Below are 26,224 nucleotides of genomic sequence, written 5' to 3'. Positions count from 1 at the left end.
AAGATTTTAAAGACTTCTGATTTTTCTTGGAAGAAATATACCCAAGTCATTCTAAAGTAGTCATCAATAAACAGTATGGAGTACCTGTTTTGGTTTACTGAAGGTGCATTGGACTGCAAATGTCGGTGTGGACAAGCTCTAGTATCTTCTTGGCTCGCCATGTTTTCTCTGTTGGAAATGGTTATCTGTGTTGCTTTCCGGTCATGCATGCTTCGCATACACCTTCTTTTTCATTTAGAAGAGGCATATCCCTCATCATATTTTTTTGATGAAGTAGTCTCAAGGCATTTAGGTTTAAATGCCCAAATCTTCGGTGCCATAGACTCGTATCATCGACGTGAGCTAGCATTGCCTTTTGAGGATATTTCCATACGATGGGAAAATTTCTATTATTTCTCATCTTTACTTCTGCAAAATCTTGATTATTTTTCATGTCGTAAATTCGACATGAATTCTTCTCAAAATGAAGGGCATATCCATTTTCCATCATCTGGCCAACACTGAGTAGATTTTGTGCAAGATGTGGAAAGATGAGAACATTTTTAATAAATCGCGTACCTTTCTTGGTTTCAATGGCGATGGTACCTTTCCCTTTTTTGTCTCCACAAGTTATCCATTTTCCATCTTGACCTTTGATTTGATAGAAGTTGTGATTAATGCCATCGTCACGGCAACAGTAAATTGTTGCTCCCCTTCCGAACTTTCAAGTTATGAAACAAGAAATCATTAAATGATTCACCTTGATCCACCCCAACTCGGATGCCTCGCAAAAGGACAAGACACAAAGATATGCCAAAGGCTCTCCACACTCTGGTCACAGAGAACACAATCATTTCCCACATTCACATACCTTTCCCTTTTGTCACTTTAATAAGTTGTGATTAATGCCAAAAGTTGTTGGGAAAAATGAACTAATGCCCGAGGTCAACTTGGGAGAGGGAGCAGGGAAGTGGTGAATAGAAGGATGCAATGTCGATGGGTGGGTTTGTTATGACGTGGATGCTACATTATTTCAAGGTGAGAATGTGACTGGGCTGGGTATGATTATTTTGGATCAGCAGGGTGTATTTTTTATGGCTCGAGCAAAATGTTTTCCAGGATGTGTGCTGGTTGAGAAAGGCGAAGCCATGAGGCGCTCTCCTGAAAGAAAAGCCTCGACTTTCCTCGGGTGCTAGTGCATTCAGACATCAGCCTAGTAAGGCGGACGGGATAGACAGGTCAGAGTTTGAGAAAATTTTCCAAGGTTGCTAAGTTCTTATCGATCATTTGATGTTTGTCAGGTTTAACCATATTGTCAGAGATGCCAACTCTTTAGCTCATGTTGTCGCTCGTAATGCTAGAAGCTACAGTAACCCTTATGTGTGGACATTTGTGGCTGGTCTTTCTTTTCTCGGGTGTACTTGCGTTGTTTCTTAAATAAAGCATCTTTTGTTTCACAAAAAAAGAAAAGAATATAATGTTCAGTATTTTTTACATTGATTTATCATTTAATGTACAATAAAACAAGAGTTACAAAAATGTAGGCACCATAGCGAAGAAGAATGATTAGATTAATGAAACACTCTCCTTATAATGCTGAGCCGCATCAGCAACATTGGAAATCAAAAGAAAGTGTTGGTGACGAGCTTATCTGATGAAGCATTATGGCGTAAAAGATCCCTTTTCGACTTTGCTATTGCGTGAGAGGCATACACTCGAGCTCGATCTCCAGCGCGCCTCGTTCAACATTCTGCAAGCAGATGCAAACGACTTGTTTGACCCTACCAGGTTGAAATGTGACGGCACCACCATCACCGGTTGAGGATGACTCCGTAGCCCTAGCAGCGGAGAGCAGTGGTTCAATATCAATCTCCGCATCCCCCATAAAATCATCCGTTGAGAATGTATCCTTGTCATAAACATGCTGCCAAAAGAACATAAATTTCTTAGTAAGTAATGAAGCATTACCATCCCAATTGTACAAGTTTGCAAATGTTGTATTTCAACAATTATGCTTTCATTAAAATCTTCACGACATCTCACTATTTTTATCTTTGCCATTTGACTATGTCTGTAGTTTCAAGTTTTTAAGTGGATGTTTGTACTTTTATGTGTATCCCAGTAGTCCCTATATTTTCACATTTCTATTATTTGATCCCTATTCTTCCATTTTATTTAAGAGAAGTGGTTCGTGAATACTAATGTACTTTCAACTATATTAAGATTAGGCATTCTTTTGGTGTACAAAAGGACCTGATTTTACCATGAATAAAAATATACACTTTTATTTTATATGGGTACAACGTTCTCTTTGGTTGTAAATTTATCGTGCGAAAATGAGGGATAACCAAAATTTCATCCTTTAAATCCTTCATTTCTTTTCTCTCATTTCCTACTTGACCCTTACTCATTCATCATTTTCACTACAAAGGAGTGATAATACTATTACACCATTTTTGGAGGGATAATATTATCCCCTTTGTAGTGTAAAGGAGGAATAAGTAAGGGTCAAATAGAAAATGAGGGAAAAGAAACGATAGATTTAAAGGGTGAAATTTTGTTTATCCCTCTTTTTCCTATGATAAATTTACAACTAAAGAGAATGCACTCTATAAGGATTCAATTTTACTATAAATGGAAGTACAACAAATCAATTTTAACAAAGTAATAGTAAGAAGACCAATTCAAAAATATTTTAATTTGAATTTCCTTCCATAAATAAGAAAACTAACCAACTTCAAAGGAGGTATATCTTCTGGAATCGACAACATTAGGCACTCATTCCAAATCGGGTTGATGTTATTCTTTATAACCCGTGTCTTCATTGACTGCAGTAATCATAGTCATACAAGTAGCTATATTAGCTTCTATTACCATACATAAAATTGCACATGGAGGGAAAAAACAAAAAAAGGTTGATCATAGTTTGTATTTACAACTTTCAGCATTTTTCACAAAAGGCTCCCAACTTATGTTTCACTCCAAAAACCCTCAATTTCAGAAAAAGTTTGATGTATTTCCCGGCTTACAGAATCTGGCAACAGAATAATAAGTCACCTCACCAGAATCTTTATGATGCATTATAAAATCATAGAAAAAACCCTAAACTCCGGTGAGGCCACTTGTCATTTCCATCGTTGGATTTCTTATGGCACTAGAAGTCTAGAACATAAATCAAAGTTGGAGACTTTTGAAGTGAAAACGTAAGTTAATGTCAGTTTTTAGAAACACTTATAGTTAAAGATATAAACTTTGACTAACCCAAAAAAATAAAAAATTGCAGAATGACGTACCTGATTTCCAAGTGAGAGGACAACATAGGGGTCACTACTCACCATATCTCGGACAACTAGGTTGGTGCCTCGTATTATATTGACCTTAATCAGGCCTACAAATTCGACCATACCTGCCTATACCACATTAACTTGCATCACATAATAGATTCAAGAGAGAGATGAAAATATGATTTACAAAGGGATATTCTTAAATTTATTCCGAATTTTGACCTTATGATGACTTTTAGTCACACTTAAAAACAAAATATAGTAACTTGTAGTTATCTATGTTGTGTACTTAATCATCTGAGTAATAAATTTCGAAGAACTTAAGAGGGATTCTGTTTGTTTTTCAATATTTAAAAAGGTATTTCAGATTGTTCGTAGGTATATCATTGGCTTGGAAGCTTGTATTTTGAAGACACATATCGGAGGGAGGCGTTTGGTTTGGTGGGTGAAATAGATAAGATTGATAGGATTGGAGGATGATTAAATAATCCACTTAACTTAGGGGTGATGAATAATCATTCACTTGGATGATTAGGCCGCAGGCCAAGTTATACATCACGGGCCGAATCATGTAAAACAAACATTTGATTAAGTTGGATTATTTTATCAATGAAACCAAATGCCTCCATTAAGTTGGACAATTTTTTTTATTTTTTTATTTGAGCTATTAAGTTAACAACGAAGACAACTACTAACTATATTTGTAAAATGTTTAAGTTCGGGCTAAAAAGTCACCATGGGATCAAAATTCGGGCTATAATTTAAGACTAAATCCTTTATAAAATTTGATAACTCTCCTATAGTCAATTCAAAACCACCTAGTTGGAGTGGATAGTTAAAATATGGCAGAGAGCACATAAAAATTTCAGATTCAATCAAATATTCTACTATCAATAATGATACATTATTCAATTATATATATAATCCCTTTTGCTTCAGGTAGAGTGCTCAACCTGTAGGGTGCGTTTGCTATGAGGTAGAAGGGATAAGCTTTATTTAACACCTTATACCTTGTTTGCTTTGACAGTTTGACGTAATAAAAAATTCGGGCAGGTCGTATAAAATTATAGGCAACACCTTTTTCCTTGGGCAAGATATAATTTTATACCTTAGGGACGGTGTTATAATTTTATATCACCTTATAAACAGTTGGATAAATATATTATCATTTAGAACAAACAATATATAAAAAAAGTAATCCCCACTTTAAATCATAAATGTATACCTCAGAAACTGCAGAATTTGAGTAGTGTCACTTCATGTGATAGCAATGAAATGTTCAAAATAAGGATTTATAGAAGACAGTTAATATCTTTAAATTTTACCGTTGAGTTAGTTATCTTCGAAGTCTTTTCTGATCTTTTCCGGTTGTTGCGGTTACCCGATGTGCGTTTCTCATGTTGGTGCTTCTTATCAGTGGGCAATGCAGAATTCTGATAGGAAGTTGATGAAGATGGAAATGGACAAGGTGGTGGTAAACCACTGTTCAAGAACTGTTGAAGCTCGTATTTTCTCCTGAGAATACAAAATGTAGTCTGCAGTTCAGAAAAACTATATATATACATACTGACCAAGAAAATGGCTGGAGGTTGCTATCCCAGTACTACCTTATAAAATCAGTCCGCTCCTGTGCAGTAGAGTCGGGATTCGGTTTTTTATAGTTGTCAGGAATTTGAGCTTCAAATTTCAAGTTCACAACACTATTTCCACCCATTTCAGTTATAGTATCGACTTGCTCGTGTGTCCACTCATCAAGTTTCACAGAGAATACCTACAGCACCAACATACTAGACATAATAAGTATTGAAATGGACGCGACTGGAAGTGGAAGCTAACCAGTCGACATGCGTTAACTAGATGCAAGCAGCAAAATTACAACTAATATCATATCAAATGTTACCATTTCCCACATTAAAAATTTTAAACCATGAAGTAGTCTTAAGTCAAATGTTAAAGCATTCAAACTTATTTGTTAAAATGGTAGACTATTATAAAAATCGAATAAACTCAAGGCTCATACTTTATAGATAGACGCCTTGCTAGAATAGAGCTAATAACTTGTGCAGCTGCTTAATGAAAATGAAAAGCAGAAAAGCTATGAACATATACTAATCAATAAAAAAAAAACTTGTTAAAAGTGTTTGATCAGATGAGTCGGTTAGTGACATCCACACCTGTGATATATGCACCCCAAGGCTTCTATGAACTCCCGAACATTTGATACAAATAAAAGCTCCAGTGGTAAGAGATCTGGTCGTCAACAATAGAAGAACATCGTAAAACTGAAGTTTTAGTTTTGAAAGTAAATTGAACAAATCTGTAAGGCCACTTACAAGAATTTCCACAGAAATACCACTAACAAAATTTTTAATGTCTTCAATCAAACACATACAGGATCCAGTGATACATAGTAAAATACGGCAAAAATAAAATTGGAAATAGCCAATTTCCCTCTTTAAATTCGCCAAGTATATTCAGATGAAAGAAACAAACATAAGATGTAAAGGAATATTTATGTTCATACGAAATCCAGCAGGATCCATAGATAAATAGATGAACTAAGATGAGTATTAATTCTGAGAAGTACACCCATTTTGGATCCGGTGATCCACAATCTGCACAAGTTCTATTGCCAGCTTCAGATAATAGACTCTCCAGCCTCGCTCGTGCACCTTATAAACAGAATGCATGAGCAGAATGTATTAGTTGCATGCTGAAATTATGGATTCCCAATTATTTACTTACATAGTGAAAAAAAAAAATCACAAGAAAGTGAGTGTAAGCATACTTTGTTCCCTGATTTGCTAAAGAAAAGACATTTGCACACAATTATACTGCTAGAATAAGTAGGAAGTGTAGGCAAAAAGTTTCTAGTGCAGAACAATAACAGAGGTAATATAAACAGATTAACTGAGTTTTTTAATGATGCAAACTGTCATGCTTGAAGAGGCAAGCTTTTATGCAATGTTTTTTAGAATGAGAAAAGAAATCATTCCAGTTAGGGACTTCGACAAAAATTTCATTTCTTTAGAAGTATAGACAGCGGAAGAAGAAAGTAAGAAATGACACATGCACACAGCCTACAATGCATTTTTTACAAAACCATGATTGACATATAAAAAAGGTTTTAGTTGAGTGTAAACAAGGAGTAAAAATCCCAGGTGAAACAGTGTAGTTTAACTTTTTAAAAAATGTTTAGGGAACAATCACATGAAAAAATCCAGCCGAGACATCCTTAGCTGGGCAATGAAATCTGAATATCACCAATGCCTAATCAATTTTCTACATTGATCATGAGTAATTTTACTGAAAATTTACAAACCAATATATGGTATCATTTGATCTCTAAGCACTTCTTATTTTTCTTTCATGGTTCACATTTCTTCATTCTCATTGGTAATAATAAAAGAAGATAATCATCAAAATGAGAAAGTCATTGCAAAATGAAGACTGTAACTATGTAGGTGTGGAAAACAACATCATGAGTTACTTCCTGCAATCACACTACCCAATTAGTAGATTTCGATTGCAAAGGAACTCTTATCTTCGGGACGAAAACTTTACAGAAGTTAAGATAGAGTAGCCGAAAACTCCCATTGGCTACTATGAAATCATGCAACAGTCTATGACAACGAACCCTCACGAAGATGAGTATTCTTCTTACTATAGGTTTTCTTTCTGAGTGGAAGCATATCGGCATTTTCCTAATCCTTTTAACTAAGCTCAGTTTCTCTTGCAAAGGCATGGGCAGTGAATACTTAATTCGAGCACAAGCTATTAGTTTCGGTCCCGCATTAACCAGTGGCTAATTTTCAAATGGTGCAAAAATGAAAAAAGAAACAAAATCATTGAAGGGCAGTTTCCCTCGCCATCACCATGAACAGATAAAGGACCTCTAGAATCATACTATAATGCTACGCACAGAAACGACAAAAGATAACGAGAAATTTAGATAATACAGGATTTTACTTACCTAGAGCAGAATTCTTCCATTTTTTTGAGTAGTGACCCCACTTTGAAGAGGTCTCCATTTTAAGGAGGTCATAAAGACAGGCACCTGATTCATATTGTAACATAAATCACTAGTCTTCATAACACAGCATAATTCCGAAAATCTTATCCTGGAATTTGATACGCGCGCTAAATGACACATAAAAGAACTCCATTAAATTTCCTATATAATCAATGCTTAAAAATGAAACCGTACCATGAAATGAAAATAGTAGCTACGGAAAAACAATAAAGCCAACAGTTTCTCAGAATTACAGTAATTTATTCTAAGAGATAAAAACAAGATAAAACAATATGCTCATGTCTAATAATAGAAGCCTGGTTTCGATCATTGCCCTTTCCTACATTAGCCAACATGTAACCAAATGCAATTCCCAAAGCCGCCTCTATGACTATAACTATTCAGTTTCAGCTTAAAATTAACACAAATCATCAATAGAAGATGAAATCGGGATAAATTTTTCACCAATAATTCAGAAAAATGACCAGAATTAACCACATGAAGAAAAGTACCTGGAACTTCTTTAGTTTCCTTCTTGTTGTCTTCATGAATAGACATTTGTAGGGTCACAAATTCGGGCCGGGTCCCAGATCAGCAAACAGCATCTATAGAGAAACCATATTATCACCTTTTGTTCTGCATTATAAGGAAAATTCATATTATTCATCTCGCACCAAATTGAAAATGTAAGGAAAAAACAAGATCAAAAGAGCATCACGTTTAAAACCAGAAAAGGGGCTCTTACGTGATGATCAAAAGTTGGGCTATGAATGCCTGCTGGTAATGAGAAATTTCAGATAATTCAATCATTGGAACATCGCCAACGCTTCATCATTATTAATTGCATGGATTAAATACTACAGCTTGCAATAATCCTAGAATTCATGAAACAGGAACATAGAAGGATCGGGATTATCGGATTTTAACTGATCAATTGAACATTTGAATTAGGACTAGTGTGGGATTTTTGTAGAAAATTTGAGAAAAAATGTATTTAGCAGGCAAGCAACAAGATCAAAGGTGATGGCATTCTTCCGATCCTTTTTTTCTTTGAGAAAGAAAGGTAATAAGAATAACAATCAGAATTGTCTCAAAAAAAAAAAAAGAAATTAACAATCAGAAGAGATTTTTAAGCGGCGGTGTGGATTATATCTGGCAGTTATGATTGACGGGAAACAAATGCTAATTTTCTCAGTTGACTAGGCTAGTACATCTGTACATGGACAAGGGCTACGATGCACTTCAACATGTAATTTTTAATTTGAAATCAATTTTGAAATTTAGTGATAATTTTATAATTATAATAAAATTAAAAATTATATATACTATTATCCTTTTTCATTATTTTATTTTATTTCTTTATAAAAATTATAAAATTCGATTAATTATAAAATATTTAATATGAATATCAAATTAAAGATCAAGATAAGAACCTTGATATGATACTCCCTCCGTCCGCGAATTAAAGCCCCATTTGAGAGGGTGGGCACGGAGTCTAAGAAAGCTGAAAAAAGTGTTGTAGGTAAAAGATAAGGGTAGTTGTTTACTTTTTGCTAATCTTTACTTAAGAGAATGCTTTTACTTTATTGACTTTAAGCTTTCCATTTAATTTTATGTTTCAATTTAAGTCTTAATTTTATGTTTCATTGATTAATTAATTTAATAGGCAGAATTCGAAATTTAATAGGCAAATGTTTCATTGATTAATTAATTTTGAGAGAGTGGAATTCGAAACTGTTCAAAATTGAATAGGCATAGGCAGAATTCAAATTAATAGGGAAATGGTACACGTGTTGGAGCCAAAACAAATTTATTAAAATAGGCATCATCCACATTGGCTCCAAAACTTTGGAGCCAAAAGTACAAGGGCCCGCCATTACACTATAAATCCACATCTCCACCTCATTCAATTCCCACCTAATTTTCCTTCAATCCTACTGTTACTCAAAAACAAAAAATGGCTAAAGAAAGGCCAAAGTTACAAGATGATCAAAGAAACAAAGTTGCCCAGTGGCTATTAGAGCATAGCAGTGAAGGCAACCTTCGCCATGGAGCAAAAAAAGAGGCGGCACTTCACTTCAAAGTAAACTTGAAGACCATTTGGAGGATTTGGAGCCAAGTCTCCAATCAAAGAGCATCCGGTGTACCTGTCCAGGTTAAATCAATTAGAAAATGATGTATACACAAGGATAAGATGCTCATTGATGGTGAAAAAGTCAAAAAACTTTCAGTTTTAGAAAGAAGTACACTGAGATGCATGTCGACTCACCTAGGAGTGTCTAAATCTTTGCTTCATCAATGGGTGAAGGAGAAAAAACTGAAACCACATACAAATGCCATAAAACCCTTCCTTACCACACAAAACAAGCTATGTAGGCTGAGGTGGAGCCTTAAACAGCTCAGTGGGGTAAGTGAGGATGGTTTTATACCATTCCAAAGTATGTACAACACCATCCACATCGATGAAAAATGGTTCTATCTTACCAAAACCAATGATAGATACTACCTCCTGCCCGATGAGGAAGAACCACATAGGACATGCAAATCAAAAAGGCATATTGAAAAAATCATGTTTATGTGTGCTGCTGCGAGGCCTATCATTGATGAAGATGGCACAGTCATATTCGATGGAAAGTTAGGCATTTATCCTTTCATAACCATAGAGCCAGCACAAAGGAACTCGAAAAACAGAGTGAAAGGTACGCTGGAAGTTAAGGCAATTGCAGCAATCACTAAGCCCATCATTAGAGACAGCCTTATAAAACAGGTAAGCATGCTCAATTTTTTTTTATTAAATGCTATCAGAATATTTGCAAATTCATCATATAGCCTTACTATGGCAAATGGTTCCTGACTTCATGGCCAAGTGGCCGAAGACATCAAGCAAGCACATATATATCCAACAAGATAATGCCAAACCACACATTCAAGCAAATGATCCAGAGTTTCAAGCGGTTGCAAATACTAATGGATTTAAATTCCAATTAGTATGCCAGCCAGCTAATTCACCGGATACAAATGTCAATGACCTTGAGTTTTTCAGAGCTATTCAGAGCCTAAAAGATCAAAAACCAGCCAAGAATGTCGAGGAGTTACTAGAGAATGTGAAAGCTGCGTACGAGGAATACCCACCAGAGAAGCTCAACAATGTTTTCCTAACCTTACAAGGCTGCTATCAAGAGATAATCAAGTGTAAGGGTGGGAACAACTACAAGATTCCACATATGAATAAAGAAAGACTGTCCATGCAGGGGATGTTACCACGATGTATTCAAGTTGAAGAATCACTTGTCAAGGAAGGTCTAGAGTTCCTACAGATGGAATCAAGTGAAGAAGGCGAAATTTTAAGGCTTGAAGATGTCATAGAATGGCTGAATGAAGTGTTACTTATAGATTAGAATTCTGTAGAAGCCTATGTAATTACAAGTGAAAATGTTTACAAGGACAAACACCATGCATGTTTTTGGGGTGTTTGGAATGTAAACTTTTTGTAGATGTTGCCCTCAGACTTTAACATCATCACTGGGCTATTACAATTACCTCAATTGGCACCAATGTCACTCAATCGGCACCAAAGTCACTCAATCAGCACCAACGATGCCGATTGTGCACCAAAGATGCACAATCGATATCACAGGTACATAGAGAGCATCACAGGTACACAGAGAGCAACAAAGGTACACAATCGGCATTCACCATGCAAAACATAAGGCATCACAGAGAACAAATAGAGCATCACAGGTACACAATGAAGGCAGACAGAGAACGCAATCAGAGAGCACAGAGAAGGCAGCAAATACATAAGGCATCACCAGCCATCCCCACCAAAGAAGCTGAAATGAAAACACACATAAGGCATCACCAGCCATCCCCACCAAAGTAAAAATCACGATTTCACCTGGTTTAACAGAACGAGATAACCTGATTCGCTTGGCCTCCTCGCGCTCTCGTCTAAAATATTCTCGGAGGTCTGAAATTCGAGCGGCCTTCTCCCGATCGCGTCTGAAAGATTCGCGGAGCTTTGAGATTCGATCGGTCTTTTTCCTCTCTCGTCTGATGTGTTCAGAGAGATGGAAGCCGTCAGAATCATAGTCCGGTGATTCAGAGAGAGATTCCTCCGATTCAGAGAGAGGGAGGCCCGGCGGCTCAGTTTCTGGCAGCAACCACGGCGCCGCTTCAGCTACCGGCGATATCTGCTCCGATTCAGAGAGAGGGAGACGAGCCGCTTCAGTATCTGGCAGCAACCACGGCGCCGCTTCAGCTACCGGCGAGATCTGCTCCGATTCAGACAGAGGAAGACGAGCCGCTTCAGTATCTGGCAGCAACCACGGCGCCGCTTCAGCTACCGGCGAGATCTGCTCCGATTCAGAGAGAGGGAGACGAGCCGCTTCAGTATCCGGCGGCAACCACGGCGCCGCTTCAGATACCGACGTCGTTTTCTCCGATTCAGAGATAGGAAGGTGCGGCGGCTCGGTTTCAGCCATCAACCACGGCGCCAATTCACAGAGATCAGAGGCCGGGGTTTTCGGCACAATCGATTCAGTTTCAAAGGGATGATCCATGGAGTAACACAACAATGGTAGATTTAGGAAGAACAAGAGAGAGACGATGCAAAGAGATAAGAACCCGATGAAAAAGTCTAGGGTTTGGTAGAGAGAGAGAGGCAACTGCGAAATGTGGAATTCTCTAGAATTCCATTTGATAGACATAAATTTAATGAGGCTTTAATTAAGGATGAATACTTAAATCTATAATTAAGTAGGTTAAAAAATTAGGTGGGATAATTAATGGCAAAGGGTAGTAATTTAAAGTAAAGAGGGAGGGTAAAAGGGTACAAAAAGGCAAATGGGGCTTTAATTCGCGGACAAATATTTAGAGGCAAATGGGGCTTTAATTCGCGGACGGAGGGAGTATATTTTATATAAATATTTGACTTAAAAATGTAAAATTTATATTTATTTAATTATTAAAGTTTTTTAAAAAAATATCTCTCCTCTCTCATCCTTTTTTAAATAAATCTGTTTTTATATTTTTATTTTCAATTTTTAACGTTTTTTTTTTGCTTTTTCATAATACCAATTTTTATTATTGTGAATTAAATTTTATTCTTTTATTTTTTCAATATTCAGCTCAAATATATTCAGTTGAAATTACTCCCCCCGTCCCACTCCAATAGGCTCGTTTTCCTTTTTAGGACGTCCCACTCTAATAGGCTCAGTCTAAAATTAGAAATAATTAGGGACTTCTTAATTTTTATTTTATTTTTATATTTTAAAAATAAAAAGTTACAAACAATAATTATAAAGTGGACAATACAATAAAATAATTATTTTTTGTAAAATAAAATAATTTCTTAAAATAAAAGTGGATAATTTTTCTTAAAATAAAATCCTTACAAAAAATAATTATTTTTCGTAAATAACTATTTTTGCTAAAATGAGATAAGGGAAGCAAAGGTAATTAACAAAAATTAGGTATGTACTTAAAAGATTAAAATTGTGTGGACCACACCATTTATCTATAAAAAAAATGAGTTTCTTAATCTCTGTGCCGAAAAGAACTGAGCCTATTAGGCTGGGACGGAGGGAGTATTATTTTTATTATACTTTTTTTAACAGTATTTTTATTATACTTATAAATATAATGATTGAGTTGGTATCAATGTATATAAATATATAAATATGAAAGTGTTACCCGTGCATTTTACGAGGAGCAAAAATACTAATTATTTTATTATTTTTATCTTTAAATAAAGAAGCACACTTGCATGAGATCAGTTCTATTCTATATATGAGATCGAGTAGGATTAGACCACCGCCAACGGTGACATTTGGTGAGGGTCATGCGTATAGGACAAAATAGATTGAAAAAACAAAAATTGCAAAGTCATGCAAAAGGCATGACCTGGGTGATTGATCACTAATTTCTTAGCAACAAAAACTGCAACTAACACAGGCAATTGTCAACACTATTTACTGCTGTGCGCGACTTTCTTATTTTGGCCATAACTTTCTCGTCCAAACTCCGATTTACGATCCGTTTGCACTCAGAAACTCCTCTTGAGACGAACTACAACTTCTATTTCTGACAACTTTTCCAAATTCGAACTCAATAATCCTGCAATTTCCTTCAAAGTTCGAGTAAGAATCATATTTCACAAGATAAAGCAAATTAAGCACAAAACAATCATCCAACACTCAATTCCTTATAAAAATGACATTATACTAAAAACCATGGAAAAATGAGTGTTATCAACTCCCCCAAACTTAAGCCATTGTTCGTCCTCGAATAATGAGAAGAACACAATCAAAAACACGAATGGGTAAGAAATCTAGCTCATCGATGCCTCCGAAAGATAAAGAATAATAGAATTCTCAAATCCTCAATAATCAAGCACAAAATTCACCAATAAACACAACCTATAGCAAAATCAACCTTGACATTCCAAACAATTGAATCTCACAAGGTATGTGTATCACTCAACTCTCAATCTGATGGAATATTATATAGGACGTTTATGCTCTTATCGAATTCAATGCAATATAGATCACTTACCATAAGCTTGCCAATTGTCTACAATCTCCATCGCTAAAAGTGTGCCAGGACTAAGATCAAAAAGGTCTTTTTCTTCGGGTTATAATGTAAGGACATTGGTTAAGGTAGGAAAAATATAGGCTAAGTGACTCAATTAAATTAAGAACACTAACCCCTTATAACTTCGCAAAACAAGTATGGAATAAATTTCATCTTCCTCCCAACTATGCCACCATAATTAACACAACTCAAGGGATTTAATCATCACATAATAGAACTAAACACTCTTTTATGCTCTCCATTTATTTTCAACACACAAAGTCGATTTTCTAACAAATTTATCAATGTACACTCGACTTCACACTTTTTCTCTTCTTTTTTTTTTCTTTTTTTTTTCTTTTCTCAACAATTTTTTTTTCTCTTTTCACAACTTTCTAGAGCTTATAAGAGTAAATAGTAGCACAATGTCATCCCTTCTTTTTTCATGACCACTATGATATTCACCACACAAAGATCCCCATATACTTCATCACCCCCTATCATCCAGTTAAAGAATAAAAGCTAAATAGGCTCAAAGTAGATAACAAATGATAATTTTTCGTTAAGGACAGTGTTTGGGATAATAATGTGGCTAACAAAATATGGCCTAAATTCATCTCCTAATCCTGGGCACAACAGCAACCTCAACACAGAAACCATGACAAATTCTAGAAGATCACCACATGCATGACAAAACATCACAACAAAGAATAAACTGTGTATGATAAACATTTATGGCTCAAATCCTCACAGGTTTATTCAATGTCTAAAAGTCAAGGTCAAAATCACTCTAGAATTATGCAAATTAGTTTCAATTATGCTCAAATCATTAAAGAAAATCAAATTCAATTTTTTTTTCACAGAAATCATCATTAGCATCTCACCAGAAATCTAATGGAGCAATAATCATCTCAAAAACAAAACAAACACACACCACCAACCAAGCAGGATAAAACAATAAAGCCAACAAAAAGATAAAGTGATACACATATCTACTCTCACCCCCTCCCCCAAACTTATTACAGAACATAAGTTCGAAAATAAGTTTGGAGGAATGATGATATGTGTGTCACTACTCACAGAAACACATGCTCTATGGTGGTGGTATGAACAAGGCGCGAGTTCCCGCATCTTCCAAGCTCAACACTGCACTAAACTCCCAAACAAAACAAAGAAACAAAAAGAAACAAAACGAAACTAAAAGAAAGAAAAACAAAACATAGAAAAACAGTTGGGTTACCTCCCAACAAGTGCTTAATTTAACGTCTAGAGCTCGACAATACCTCATGGCCTCATGGAGGTCGGAAACAACACTCTAACCATTGGAAAGCTTTTCTACTCTTGGGTGCCCTCTCCACAAAAACACTTCTCTTGGCTCGGACATCCTCCACAAGCATTGCCCCCTTCTCATTCTTGTTCCGAAAAATTCGGAATTTCACTTTCTTCTTCTTGAGGGTATGAGTTTTCAATGACCCCCCCATCATGCTCCAAAAACAAACACATCTCTAAATTCAGAACTTCTTTTGGCTTTGGAGTTTTTTTTCTTGGCTTCATACTTGGGCAGCTCATTCTTCTCAACCTCTTCATCCTCCGAATTTGCTAGAAAATTGTCAGCCAAATTAATCACTTCATTCTGGGGAACTTCCTTTGGTGGAGGTTTCTTGAAAATCACTGTTTCCCCATAGGCTCCCAATGTCATCGTCCCCCTTTGCATATCTAGCTTTGCTCCACATGTGGCAAGGAAAGGTCTCCCTAACAGCAAAGGTATCTTTGGAACCTCCGGAATATTCAACACTACAAAGTCGACAGGGAAGAAAAGATCACTCACCTTTACAAGCACATCTTCCGCAACTCCTAGAGGTTTAGAGCAAGACTTATCAATAAGTTGAATTTTCTTGTTGGTTGGCTTCAAATCCCCCAACTGCAATTTCCTATAAACTTTGAGGGGCATGACATTTATGCTTGCTCCGGTGTCACACATCACTTTCTCAAACAATAACTTTCCAATCTTTACAGGAATATTGAAGCTGCCCGGATCTTCTCTCTTTGGAGGCAACTGATACTCCTTCACTGCGAGCACCTCCTCAAATTCATTGAATGCACTCTTCTTTTCCATCACAGCCTTCACAATTTGCACCTCATTTGGCTTGTTTCTCAAGATCTCCACGAAAGGAATATTCACAGCCAACTTCTTAAATGTTTCCCAAAATTTGGAGCTTTGCTCATCTAATCTTGGCCTCGGGAATGGAAGAGGGGGAGAAACAGAAATACATTCATCCTCAACTGAATTATCAACCACCCGAATGGAATGACATTGCTGATTTTGCTGAGGCTATTGATGTTGGCTCTTCGGATTGAACTGAGTGTTGCTAGGAAATTGGCCTGGCTTGTGCTGTGCAGCTGCTTGGTTAGCCATCTGACCAACTTGAGTCTCCAACATCTGCACTTGCTTGGAAAGTGCTGAAAAATTATTTCCAATACGACCCACTTGTGACTCCAAATTGGTCATCCTTGTATTAACAGTTGTCTTCATACTAGACACCTCTGTTAAAACCTGCTGCATAACTCTTCCACTAGACACAGAAAACCCAGGTGGAGGCTGCAAAGCATTGTTTGGGTGCCATAAGAAAGATTCGGATGCGGGCGTGCTCCTGGCTGGAACTGCTGCTGGTCCTACTGATATTGCTGACCTCTGCTATACATTCCTGGTTGTCCTCGCTGAAAATTCCCATAGTTTCTGCCATTAATGTAATTGACATCTTCCATGCTTGACGGGTCTTTCACAGCTTGCTCAGGATGTCCAACATTCAACTCATTGATCTTAGTAGTCAGCTCTGCCAGCTGCGTAGCAATCGCTGCCTGCTGTGTAACCATCGCTGCCATAGGATCAGAACTGGAAGCAGCTGCAACCTTTTTCAATTATACTCTTTCTACTGGCCATTGATAGCTTGTAGCAGCCATACTCTCTATGATGTTCCAAGCCTCTGAACTGCCTTTCTGAAGCAGAGAACCTCCTGCAACTATGTCCAAATGCATTCTTGTACGCTCTCTACAAGTATTGTAGAACATGATAATGAGCGTGCCTTCATCAAATCCGTGGCTCGGACACTTTCTCAAATTCTCTTGGTACCTCTCTCATGTATCTGTCAGCTTTTCTCCCTCAAACTGCTGGAACTGCACAATGTCCATCTTTAAATTCAAGGTCAGGCCAGGAGGATGGAACTTGCATAGGAAAGCTTGAGCTACATCTTCCCACATAGTAGTTGCACTCAAATTCTATGTATGATACCACGACTTCGCTTTATCCCGCAGTGAGAAAGGGAAAAAACGAAGACGTATAATATCATCAGATACTCCATTCATCTTTACAGTGCTGCAAAGCTCCAGAAATTGCGCCAGATGCGCATTAGGATCCTCTATAGCGTGTCCTCCATACTGGTTCTGCTGGACCATTGTGATCAAACCAGTCTTCAGCTCGAAATTATTGACATTGACTCGTGGAGGTTCCTGGTAGATATATTGTGGTATGAATGCCTCATTAATCGGAGGCTGCTTCTGCTCCTCTAGCTTTTTCTGCGCATCCAATAACTGCTGCAGCTGCTCCTGTAGAGCGCGGATTTATTCATCAGTAGCCATCGTATGCAGTGTGCCTAAAAATACGAGAATTAAAAATAAATAAATAGATAAATAAAAAGAAAAAGTAAACGCGGCAACGGCACCAAAAAGTTGATCACTAATTTCTTAGCAACAAAACTGCAACTAACACAGGCAATTGTAGCAAATAATAAGCAATCGAGTATCGTATCCACAGAGACTGTAAAACTGAAATTACTTTAGCTATTCCCTAAACAGACACTCACAGTAGACAGGCAAAGCAAAAAAAAAAAACGGTGAATCAAATACTAAACTTAATAAAAAAAATCTAAACAGCAGAAAAACAATGATAAATAAATCAAATATTAAAAGACTCTGACCCTAGGGATGTACTTTTACTAATTAATTACATGCATTTAATCTATTGATTCAATTACCAATTTAATCCAACCCTGATGAGAGATCACATAACTATTCACAAGCTTCTCTAACGAACACCTATGAAAGTAGATTAATTTACCCCCTTCACATTCAAGACTCCAAGGAATAAATTAACTCTCAAGCGTACACAAAAGAATAGCTCCCTATAGTTTCACCTATCCCATTCAAGTGTCAAGGCTACTACTATAACATGCATTCCTGAATCGGCTGAACAATTATCGCATTCAAGTCTTCAAATCGAACAACTAGACATGTAAATTATTGGCCAAATAATTCACAAGAAATTAAGCACCAGGAATCATGAATCACAAGTTGGAGGGCAAATTGATATCAATAAATCATACACACATAATTAATCAGCTATGTACAAACCCTATGTTCAGATTAACGAACTAGCCAGACATACTAAAATAAATCAAAAACATAAATAAAAAGAAAGTAATTAAAATAAATGAAATAGATAAAACCCGGAAGAAATTCTGGATGAACAGCTTGAATCTGCAGAAATAAATCTAATCTATGAAAAATGAATGTAAAACAAAAAAAAAAAAAAGAAAAGAAATGAGGTGAAGAGATGTGAAAAGATCTGTCTAATAGGTCAGGGAAATGACCTATATATAGGCACAGGAGATAAATACAGTATAGAACTCGAAAATACTGAGAAAATATAAAAAACCCGAAAATTCTCGAAAATTCGGAAATTTCCGTCAACACTATTCACTGCTGTGCGCGACTTTCTTATTTTGGCCATAACTTTCTCATCCAAACTCCGATTTACGATCCGTTTGCTCTCAGGAACTCCTCTTGAGACGAACTACAACTTCTATTTCTGACAACTTTTCCAAATTCGAACTCAATAATCCTGCAATTTCCTTCAAAGTTCGAGTAAGAATCATGTTTCACAAGATAAAGCAAATTAAGCACAAAACAATCATCCAACACTCAATTCCTTATAAAAATGAAATTATATGAACACTAAAAACCATGGAAAAATGGGTGTTATCAGTGATCTACCGCCCCAAGTCACCCATCTCCACTTTTTATCTTTTCATGCCACATGTCAAATTATAACTGGTGTATTAAATATTTTGATAGATAAAATTTTATAATGATTTTTTTTTATAAAAAATATATTAAAATTTTTCTTATTTTTAGTTCTATAAATAGAGCATAATTTTACTATATTTTCACATCCAAACAAAAACTCTCTATTTCTTCATTTCACATTTCGTTGAATTTTTTCCTCACATATTTGTTTCCATTTTAAGTTATGGATCCAAATCATCCCACTATTATTATCCAAATTCTCAAAATCATCAAAACTTCCAAGATTATCCTAACCCTCAAGATTCTGCAAATTTTTTCATCTTATCCGACTCCTTTTTTTTCAAATTTTGAAAATCAACCGAATTCTCAATTTTATGAATCTCAATTTTCTCCAAATCTAAGTCAGATTCCTACATCTCAAAGAATTTATACACCAGAAAATGTCTCCTGTAATTTGTTTATGGGTGTTCAACGCCCAAACAAAAATAAAAAAGGGGCAAAAAATGTAGCTTGGTGTGTGAAAGAAGATGTTGCCCTTATGTCATCTTGGATCTATGCTAGCGAAGATAACGTTCGAGGAAAAAATCAAAAGGGGGAATCGCTTTGGGCACATGTTCATAAATTGTATCACAACACTCAAGCAGAAAATCCAAATGAGCTCAACAAATGAAACATTGAATCGATGAATGGTCACTGGAAACGTCTTAACGAAAATGGAAACAAATGGGTTGCTGCTTGCAGGGAAGCAAACGCTCGAAGAAAAAGTGGGATAGCTCATTCCATTTACGAAGCATGTGGAAACAAGTTTCTAGACTTGGTTGTATTTAATGAAGTTATGAGTAAACATCCCAAGTGGAATGTTCATGATACCACCCATGTTTTTCGTCATCAAAGTGAAGATGTTGATGACCAGCAAAGTGGTGGCAGTTCGAATCAGATTAAAGGTTCTGTCTCCAAAGGCCTTAGCATTGCTTATTGGACACAACAGTGTCAGGGCGTGCTAAGTGTTAAATCTAATTCTCAGAGTGGATTGGTAGGTTCGTTGTGCACCTTTAAGCATAAGCCCAGAGTGTTTGTCAGACAAATAATCTGGCTGTGAAAGTAGGAAAGTTGTTTCCAAACCACGTAAAAATCCTTATGTTCTTTATCTGCTTTCAGTTATTTCCTTACTTGTGCCAAACTATTTTCAACTGAACTGGATTAATTGAAAAGTGTAACTAAGGATTTTACAAGTGACAAACATTTTCTAAAGGCTATTCGCATTAAGTTTAAATTTTGCTGCTGAGTTATTAATCCTACTGACGACTCATCATATAGTCAAAGAGATTAATAACTCTACTCTATTTTACAAATTAGACTGAAGCCTTACTTGGATATCAGTTAAGCCCAGTGCTCGATTGGTGTCAATTTACTGAAGTATCTTCAGTACCAGTCTACAACTTATTTCGAACTGAAATTTAGTTAAGTTTGTTTTATTTGCGAAAAATAGCCCACATGTGTATTCCCTCCCCCCCTCCCCCCACACACCTGTCAGTCAACCCTCCGGGACCCTAACAGCTGGTGGGTTTAGCAGCCTTCGACTTCTTCAGCAAACTACATCAGCTTAAAATACTTGATATTCTTAAACTATGTTTTGATCATCAGTAAGGCTCCATCGTTGATTTTGGCATTAATGAAAACATAGAATTTTCCCAATATCTTATTTACTTTTAAGAAAAGTCATATTTGCTTTTAAGAAAATTCTTATTTGATTTTATGAAAAATGTTATTCCCTCTGTCTCCTAAAAATATGCAACAATTTGGTGACATGGGTTTTAAGAAATGTTAGATAAGTGAATTGTTAATGGAGAAATTGTCCCACTTTATATAGTGCAATGGGTTAATTAACAAAAAGTAATGGTGGACCGTAATGATTTTTTTGTGAATAAGTATAAAAAAGTATGAATAAAAATAAAGGGGTTGTGGTGTGGTAGTATTCAAGAATAGAAAGAGCATATTTTTGAGAGAAAACTCTTAGGACATGTTTGTTTGGCACGGATTCTGTCCTGAGAAAGTAATCTGATGCCAAAATATTAAATTCCTATGTTTGGTTAAATATTTGTCAGACAGGGAAAGTAATCAGAATCCTGAAAACAAGGAAAGTAGTGGAACTTTCCAGGATTCTTATTCCTGTCTTTTCTTAGGTATTCTTTTTCCTCATTCTTAGGATTCTTACTTATATTATATATATATATATATATATATTCAATATTATTTGTATTATTTTATAAAATGCAAATTATTATTATTATTATTATTATTATTATTATTGATTAATTCATTCATGAATTATTTTAAGAAAATCATAATTTAATTCTTAGAATTATGAATCATATTTATTATTATTATTATTATTATTATTATTATTATTATTATTATTATTATTAGGGATAATTGCGTGAAAATACACAAACTTTGCCAAAAATCCATATTTGACGCGAAGTTCGGATTTTACATTTTAATACACCAACTTTCGTTGTTGTCCAAATTTGGCACGACTTAATTCTTAAAAATTCAAAAAACAACCCCTTTTGTAAATAATTATACAAAGACCCACTTATGTTATAATTTGGAACATTTAAACCAAAACAACATATTTCCTTATGATGTTTTCTTTTAATCTTTGATCCGCGCCTAAAATGGTTTAAAAGAAAACATCATAAGGAAATATCTTGTTTTGGTTTAAATGTCCCAAATTATAACATAAGTGGGTCTTTGTATAATTATTTACAAAAAGGGGTTGTTTTTTGAATTTTTAAGAATTAAGTCGTGTCAAATTTGGACAACAACGAAAGTTGGTGTATTAAAATGTAAAATCCTAACTTATTATTATTATTATTATTATTATTATTATTATTATTATTATTATTATTATTATTATTATTATTATTATTATTATTATTATTATTATTATTATTATTATTATTATTATGTAAGAAAAAAAATTGAATTTGATTTTAGAATTATAAATCATATAATTAACCTTAATAATGTACTTTGTTGTTACTATAAAATTAATTAGAGAAATTTATTATGAAGATTAAATTACAATTTAATTCTTATATATATTGATTAATTATTTATTTAATGATACAAATTCAGAATCTTAACAATTAGTTTTGGTATTTCCAAACACTGGATAATGAATCTATTAGGATTCATTTTCCACGGAATCATTTTCCTGTGAATAACAATCCAAATTCACATTACTTTCCTGACAAACAAACATGCCCTTAAAGTCTTAAAATCTTAAAATTGTTATTTACAAATAACAAATCTTAAAGTCTTATTTACTTTTAAGAAAAGTCTTATTTGATTTTATGAAAAATATTATTTATATACTAGCAAAAGTCACATTTATAAATTAAACTCTTAAGTCTTATTTTCTCTTTTGGTTTTAAGAAAAACTCTTGTTTAATTTTATGAAAAAAAATACTTTTTTACATTAAAGTAAAAGTCATTTATAAATAAAAATTCTTAAATTCTTATTCCTTTCGTCCTATAACAAATGTCTTTCAGGACGACAATTTAGGTGGGTGTGATAAAAGAGTAAAAAAAAAAAAACAAGTGATGGAACCTACTTTTATTTTGTGAGATGAATGGAATTAAAGTGAAGATAATTAAAAGGTAAAAATTGGTGTAGCCCACCTTCTTATTTTAAAAAGATGACACTTATTGTGGGACAAATCAAAAGAGAAAGTAGGACATTTATTATGGGACGAGGGAGTATTTGTTAAGAAAAGTCTTATTAATTTGATTTACATTAAAATAAAGTCTCATTTACAAATGAAAAGCCAAATCTTAATTAATTTTAGAAAGTCTTATTTACATTTAAATAAAGTTTCATTTATAAATAAAATATTTTAAAATCTTATTCGCTATAAACAAAAGTCTTATTTGCTATTAAGAAAAATTTTATTTGTTGTTAATAAAACTATAAGTTGATTTTAAAAAAAGTATTCCAAGTTTTTGTAAAAATAAATAAATAAATAAAAAACGCTTCAACTAGGAATTGAATATAGTAACCACTAGATTCATAAATCAACAATTTTATCCATCGGGCAATGGAACTTTTATTGATATTATTATATAGGGTTAATTACATCAAAACTCATGAACTTTGGATCATTTTTCAAATTTTTCATGATTTTTTTTTATCAGTAATTCCCTGAATTTAAGGGGTTGAACAATTTTTCCACGCTTTCTAAAAATCCCCAAAGTCATAACTGACATAGCATTTTTAAGTGACCTCAAATAGGACATGGAATCGCCAGACGGGAACCAAAACGACGTCGTTTAGTTGGGGGTGAAACGACGTCGCTTTGAGCCCAAACCTCTCTCTCTCTCTCTCTCTTTCTTAGTTGGGCGGAGCACGGCGACAGAGCCACCCAGATTCCCAAAACTTGATGTTGTCGGAAACTTCAGAAGGTCCGCTGAGAGAGAGCCACTGAAATTTAGTGACCGGAATGGCAGATTCAAGATCGGTGCCGAAGATTTCATAATGGCCGATCGTGGTGACGGCTCGGAGATCGTCTCTAAGCTCGTACACCATGATGCATTTTGAATTTCTCCTGCTCCACTCGAAACTGGTGAATAAATGCTCGTTTGATGCGCCGATGGCTTGCATTGTTGAACCATACCTAGTCACATTCTCCCAATTTAGGGTTTCTGCGATCGTGCCTTTATCGAGATCGAGGATCTGCAGGCCAAAGAAGTCGGTGGCGTTGGCGACCGAGGGAGGGGGAGAGCGCCGGCAACGAATCGACGGCCATGAATTTGGTGAGAATCGTGGATTTCCGCCGCAGAGGACTTCCCGACCTTCTGAATCAATGTGCGAATGTGTGTGATTTATGTGTGTTCTAGGAATGGATATGAGGGGGTTCAACTTCCAGCGGTCACGATTCCGGCGGCGACGGCGATGTTCCATCGAACTTGGAGGTGGGAGAGGGAAAGGGATGATTTTTTTTTTTTTGTTTATTATTTTCCATGTGTCAATTTTCAGTCCAAGTAGGCGTCATGTCAGCTTGTAATTGCCTAAAAATTGCCATGTCAGCCCGGAGGAAAAAAACATGAAAAAATTGTTCAACCCCTTAAATTCAGGAATTGCTAATATAAAAAAAATGTTAATAAAAAGTTTGAAAATTGGCCCAAAATTCATGGATTTTGGTGTAATTAACTCTATTTATATACTTTATTAATGAAATGACAATATAAATTAAAAAATATTATTAAACAAAATGAGTATACTTGACATTTAATAGATGATAATATTTTTTAAAAAATATGTATCTATGAGCACCTTTTTTATATATATGACACTTCAAAAAAATAGTGTCATGTATGAAGTGTCATCATTAATTGAAATAGATTACATTTCCCTATAGTATACATGAAATACATCACAATTCCCTATATATAAATATTTATGACACTTTATCCAAATTGTCGTGTATAATAGTGTTTTTCTTTATTTACACATTATTATGCTTTTATATATAGTAAGATTACCTTTCACAGTGCATGCATTGACGTGAAATTATGTATTCGAGCATTCAATAATATGTTAAATGGTAAGCGTCTTATCAATTGAGTTGCAATTTCGTGACTTACTGTATATTAATGGAAAATTATAGGAACACAGTTGACCAATCAAGTCTATTACTACATATGGATATGTTGGAGTAATAGAAAGTGATGAAGATGTTCAGGAGCTGCAGAGAGGGCAACGCATGAGGCCGTTTTCGTTGCAGACGGGGCAGCGGTTGGTGTGCTCCTCCTCCTCATCATAGACTTTGCGGCTGCCGCCGCAGTTGACGCAGGCGATGAACCTCATATCATCGCAGACATCGCAGGGCTTGAGGGATCGGAAAGGGAGTCCCTTGATCATCCTGACGAGCTCCCCAACCTCGAGCAGATTCAACACAACCTCGGCTCCCCCAATGTGCTTCCCCTTGATGAACACCTGCGGCAAGCTGACGCTCTCTTCCTCCCCAAACAGCTCCTGCAATTCGTTCTTGTAGGCCACGTCCATCGACACGTCCCGCTCGTCCAGGTTCACCCGGAAGCCTCTGAACAGCATCCGCACGCTCTGGCAGTCGTGGAACGTCCGCCGGATTCCCCGCAGGCTGGTGAAGTAGATCACCACCCTGTCCTCGGTCCCCGGCAGCCGCACGGGGGAGAAATCCCAGAGGTTAGGGGAGTCCGGCGGCGAGAAGGAGGACTTGTTGGAGGTTGGGGAGGGGGACGGGGACGGGGACGGGGACGACGACGGCGACTGCTGCTGCGGATCGATGCTGATGGAGGGGCGGTGCTTTGGGGACTCGAAGATGGAACACATCTTCCTCACCTTCCCCTTCAATGCTTTGCCGCTGCGGAGGGTGTTGATGGAGCCGTTGCGCTGGTACGACAGGGAGTTGCGCAGCGGCATGCTGTTCTCCTCCCCCGCCACCGCCGCCGCTGACGACGGCGTGTACGCCGTCATGGAGCGATTGAAAACCAAGGAAGGGTTGCTCTTGATTGTTAGGTGGGTCTTCCTCCCCCCATTTCCTTGACTCTTGCAATCAGACATCCCAGGGGCAGGGGTTTTGGAAATCAGGGGGTTTCAATCGGCGACGGCGACGGCGGTGGCGGTGGCGGTGGCGGAGCTGGGGCGGAGTGGACGCGCGTGTCGGGAAAACAGATTTTAAGAGAGAGAAAAGAATGAGAGATTGGGGAAGAGAAAGGGGAATGAGAGGGAAAAACGGATTTAAGGAAAGAGGGAAATGAGGAGAATGATCGTTGATGACCCTTCCACCTCGATAACGCTTCTATTTATATGTCACCGGAAATGGCGGCTAGTTTTCGAATTTTTTTTATTAATTCATATTTGCATTTCACCATTTTATTGTCTAATTTTTGTGGATGAGAATGCAATTAATGTCTAGAAGTTGCATTTTTGGAGAATGCAACTTTAGTTTTCAAATTATAATTATAATTTGAATGTTATGTTTTATTTATTACTCCACGAAATTAATTACTTTCTCCGTCCGTCAAAAGTGGACCACTTTGGTTGGGCACGAGATTTAATAAAATTGGTGATAATTTTGATGTAGTGGAGAAAGGGTCCCACCACTTTATGAGATGTGTGGTTGAGATTGAATTTGAGATGGTTTTTCTATAAATAAAGAGTGTTTGTAACGATAAAAGATTAAAGTGGATGATGGGACCATTTCTATAAAAGGAAAGTAGTATACTCTTTGCGGACGCCCGATATAGT

The 26,224-nt window shown here is 36.0% G+C and overlaps 3 protein-coding genes and 1 long non-coding RNA gene across 6 annotated transcripts; 2 read left to right on the top strand and 2 right to left on the bottom strand.

Annotated features, from left to right (window-relative positions):
- Window positions 1-577: 577 nt before the first annotated feature.
- Window positions 578-1,449, top strand: LOC131006834 (uncharacterized). Its single transcript, XR_009095779.1, has 2 exons — window positions 578-1,017; window positions 1,099-1,449. It is a non-coding gene; the product is annotated as an uncharacterized LOC131006834 (long non-coding RNA).
- Window positions 1,409-8,500, bottom strand: LOC131006833 (probable ADP-ribosylation factor GTPase-activating protein AGD11). 2 transcript variants are annotated; one of them, XM_057933995.1, is made up of 10 exons: window positions 8,021-8,500; window positions 7,788-7,911; window positions 7,237-7,320; window positions 5,788-5,935; window positions 5,438-5,513; window positions 4,871-5,034; window positions 4,589-4,778; window positions 3,273-3,389; window positions 2,712-2,807; window positions 1,409-1,903 (listed from the first exon to the last, which is right to left on the bottom strand). In XM_057933995.1, the coding sequence occupies exons 2-10, from the start codon at window positions 7,831-7,833 to the stop codon at window positions 1,673-1,675; spliced, it is 1,152 nt and encodes a 383-aa protein (XP_057789978.1). In that variant the 5' UTR covers window positions 7,834-7,911; window positions 8,021-8,500; the 3' UTR covers window positions 1,409-1,672. The 2 variants fall into 2 exon arrangements, with proteins under 2 accessions (XP_057789978.1, XP_057789979.1); XM_057933996.1 differs by having other exon boundaries at window positions 5,851-5,935.
- Window positions 8,501-9,232: 732 nt separating this feature from the next.
- On the top strand, window positions 9,233-10,673 carry LOC130991537 (uncharacterized). The gene is made up of 3 exons (XM_057915850.1): window positions 9,233-9,430; window positions 9,584-10,042; window positions 10,272-10,673. Exons 1-3 carry the CDS (start codon window positions 9,233-9,235, stop codon window positions 10,671-10,673), a joined length of 1,059 nt encoding a protein of 352 aa, XP_057771833.1.
- Window positions 10,674-23,863: 13,190 nt separating this feature from the next.
- On the bottom strand, window positions 23,864-25,749 carry LOC131006832 (uncharacterized protein At5g39865-like). Of its 2 annotated transcripts, XR_009095778.1 has the most exons (2): window positions 24,580-25,749; window positions 23,864-24,003 (listed from the first exon to the last, which is right to left on the bottom strand). XR_009095778.1 is itself a non-coding variant. In XM_057933994.1 (1 exon), exon 1 carries the CDS (start codon window positions 25,535-25,537, stop codon window positions 24,674-24,676), a length of 864 nt encoding a protein of 287 aa, XP_057789977.1. In that variant the 5' UTR covers window positions 25,538-25,748; the 3' UTR covers window positions 24,526-24,673. The 2 variants fall into 2 exon arrangements, 1 of the variants encoding a protein (XP_057789977.1); XM_057933994.1 differs by lacking the exon at window positions 23,864-24,003 and having other exon boundaries at window positions 24,526-25,748.
- Between the last annotated feature and the right edge of the window lie 475 nt (window positions 25,750-26,224).

Source organism: Salvia miltiorrhiza, chromosome 1, assembly GCF_028751815.1.
Source record: "Salvia miltiorrhiza cultivar Shanhuang (shh) chromosome 1, IMPLAD_Smil_shh, whole genome shotgun sequence".
Classification (NCBI taxonomy): Eukaryota; Viridiplantae; Streptophyta; class Magnoliopsida; order Lamiales; family Lamiaceae; genus Salvia; species Salvia miltiorrhiza.
This window is presented reverse-complemented; position numbering and strand designations above follow the sequence as displayed.

What these genes read in the sequence shown, in the direction of transcription:
- LOC131006833 (XM_057933995.1), bottom strand. Translation starts at nt 7,833, where the DNA reads ATGTCTATTCATGAAGACAACAAGAAGGAAACTAAAGAAGTTCCAG. An exon ending in ATGGAAGAATTCTGCTCTAG is followed by an intron (nt 5,936 to 7,236) that starts GTAAGTAAAATC and finishes TCTGTTTATAAG; the next exon opens with GTGCACGAGCGAGGCTGGAG. An exon ending in TCCTCTCACTTGGAAATCAG is followed by an intron (nt 2,808 to 3,272) that starts GTACGTCATTCT and finishes TGATTACTGCAG; the next exon opens with TCAATGAAGACACGGGTTAT.
- LOC131006832 (XM_057933994.1), bottom strand. Translation starts at nt 25,537, where the DNA reads ATGTCTGATTGCAAGAGTCAAGGAAATGGGGGGAGGAAGACCCACCTA.
- LOC130991537 (XM_057915850.1), top strand. Translation starts at nt 9,233, where the DNA reads ATGGCTAAAGAAAGGCCAAAGTTACAAGATGATCAAAGAAACAAAGTT. An exon ending in CATCCGGTGTACCTGTCCAG is followed by an intron (nt 9,431 to 9,583) that starts GTTAAATCAATT and finishes CAATGGGTGAAG; the next exon opens with GAGAAAAAACTGAAACCACA. An exon ending in GAGACAGCCTTATAAAACAG is followed by an intron (nt 10,043 to 10,271) that starts GTAAGCATGCTC and finishes TTAGTATGCCAG; the next exon opens with CCAGCTAATTCACCGGATAC.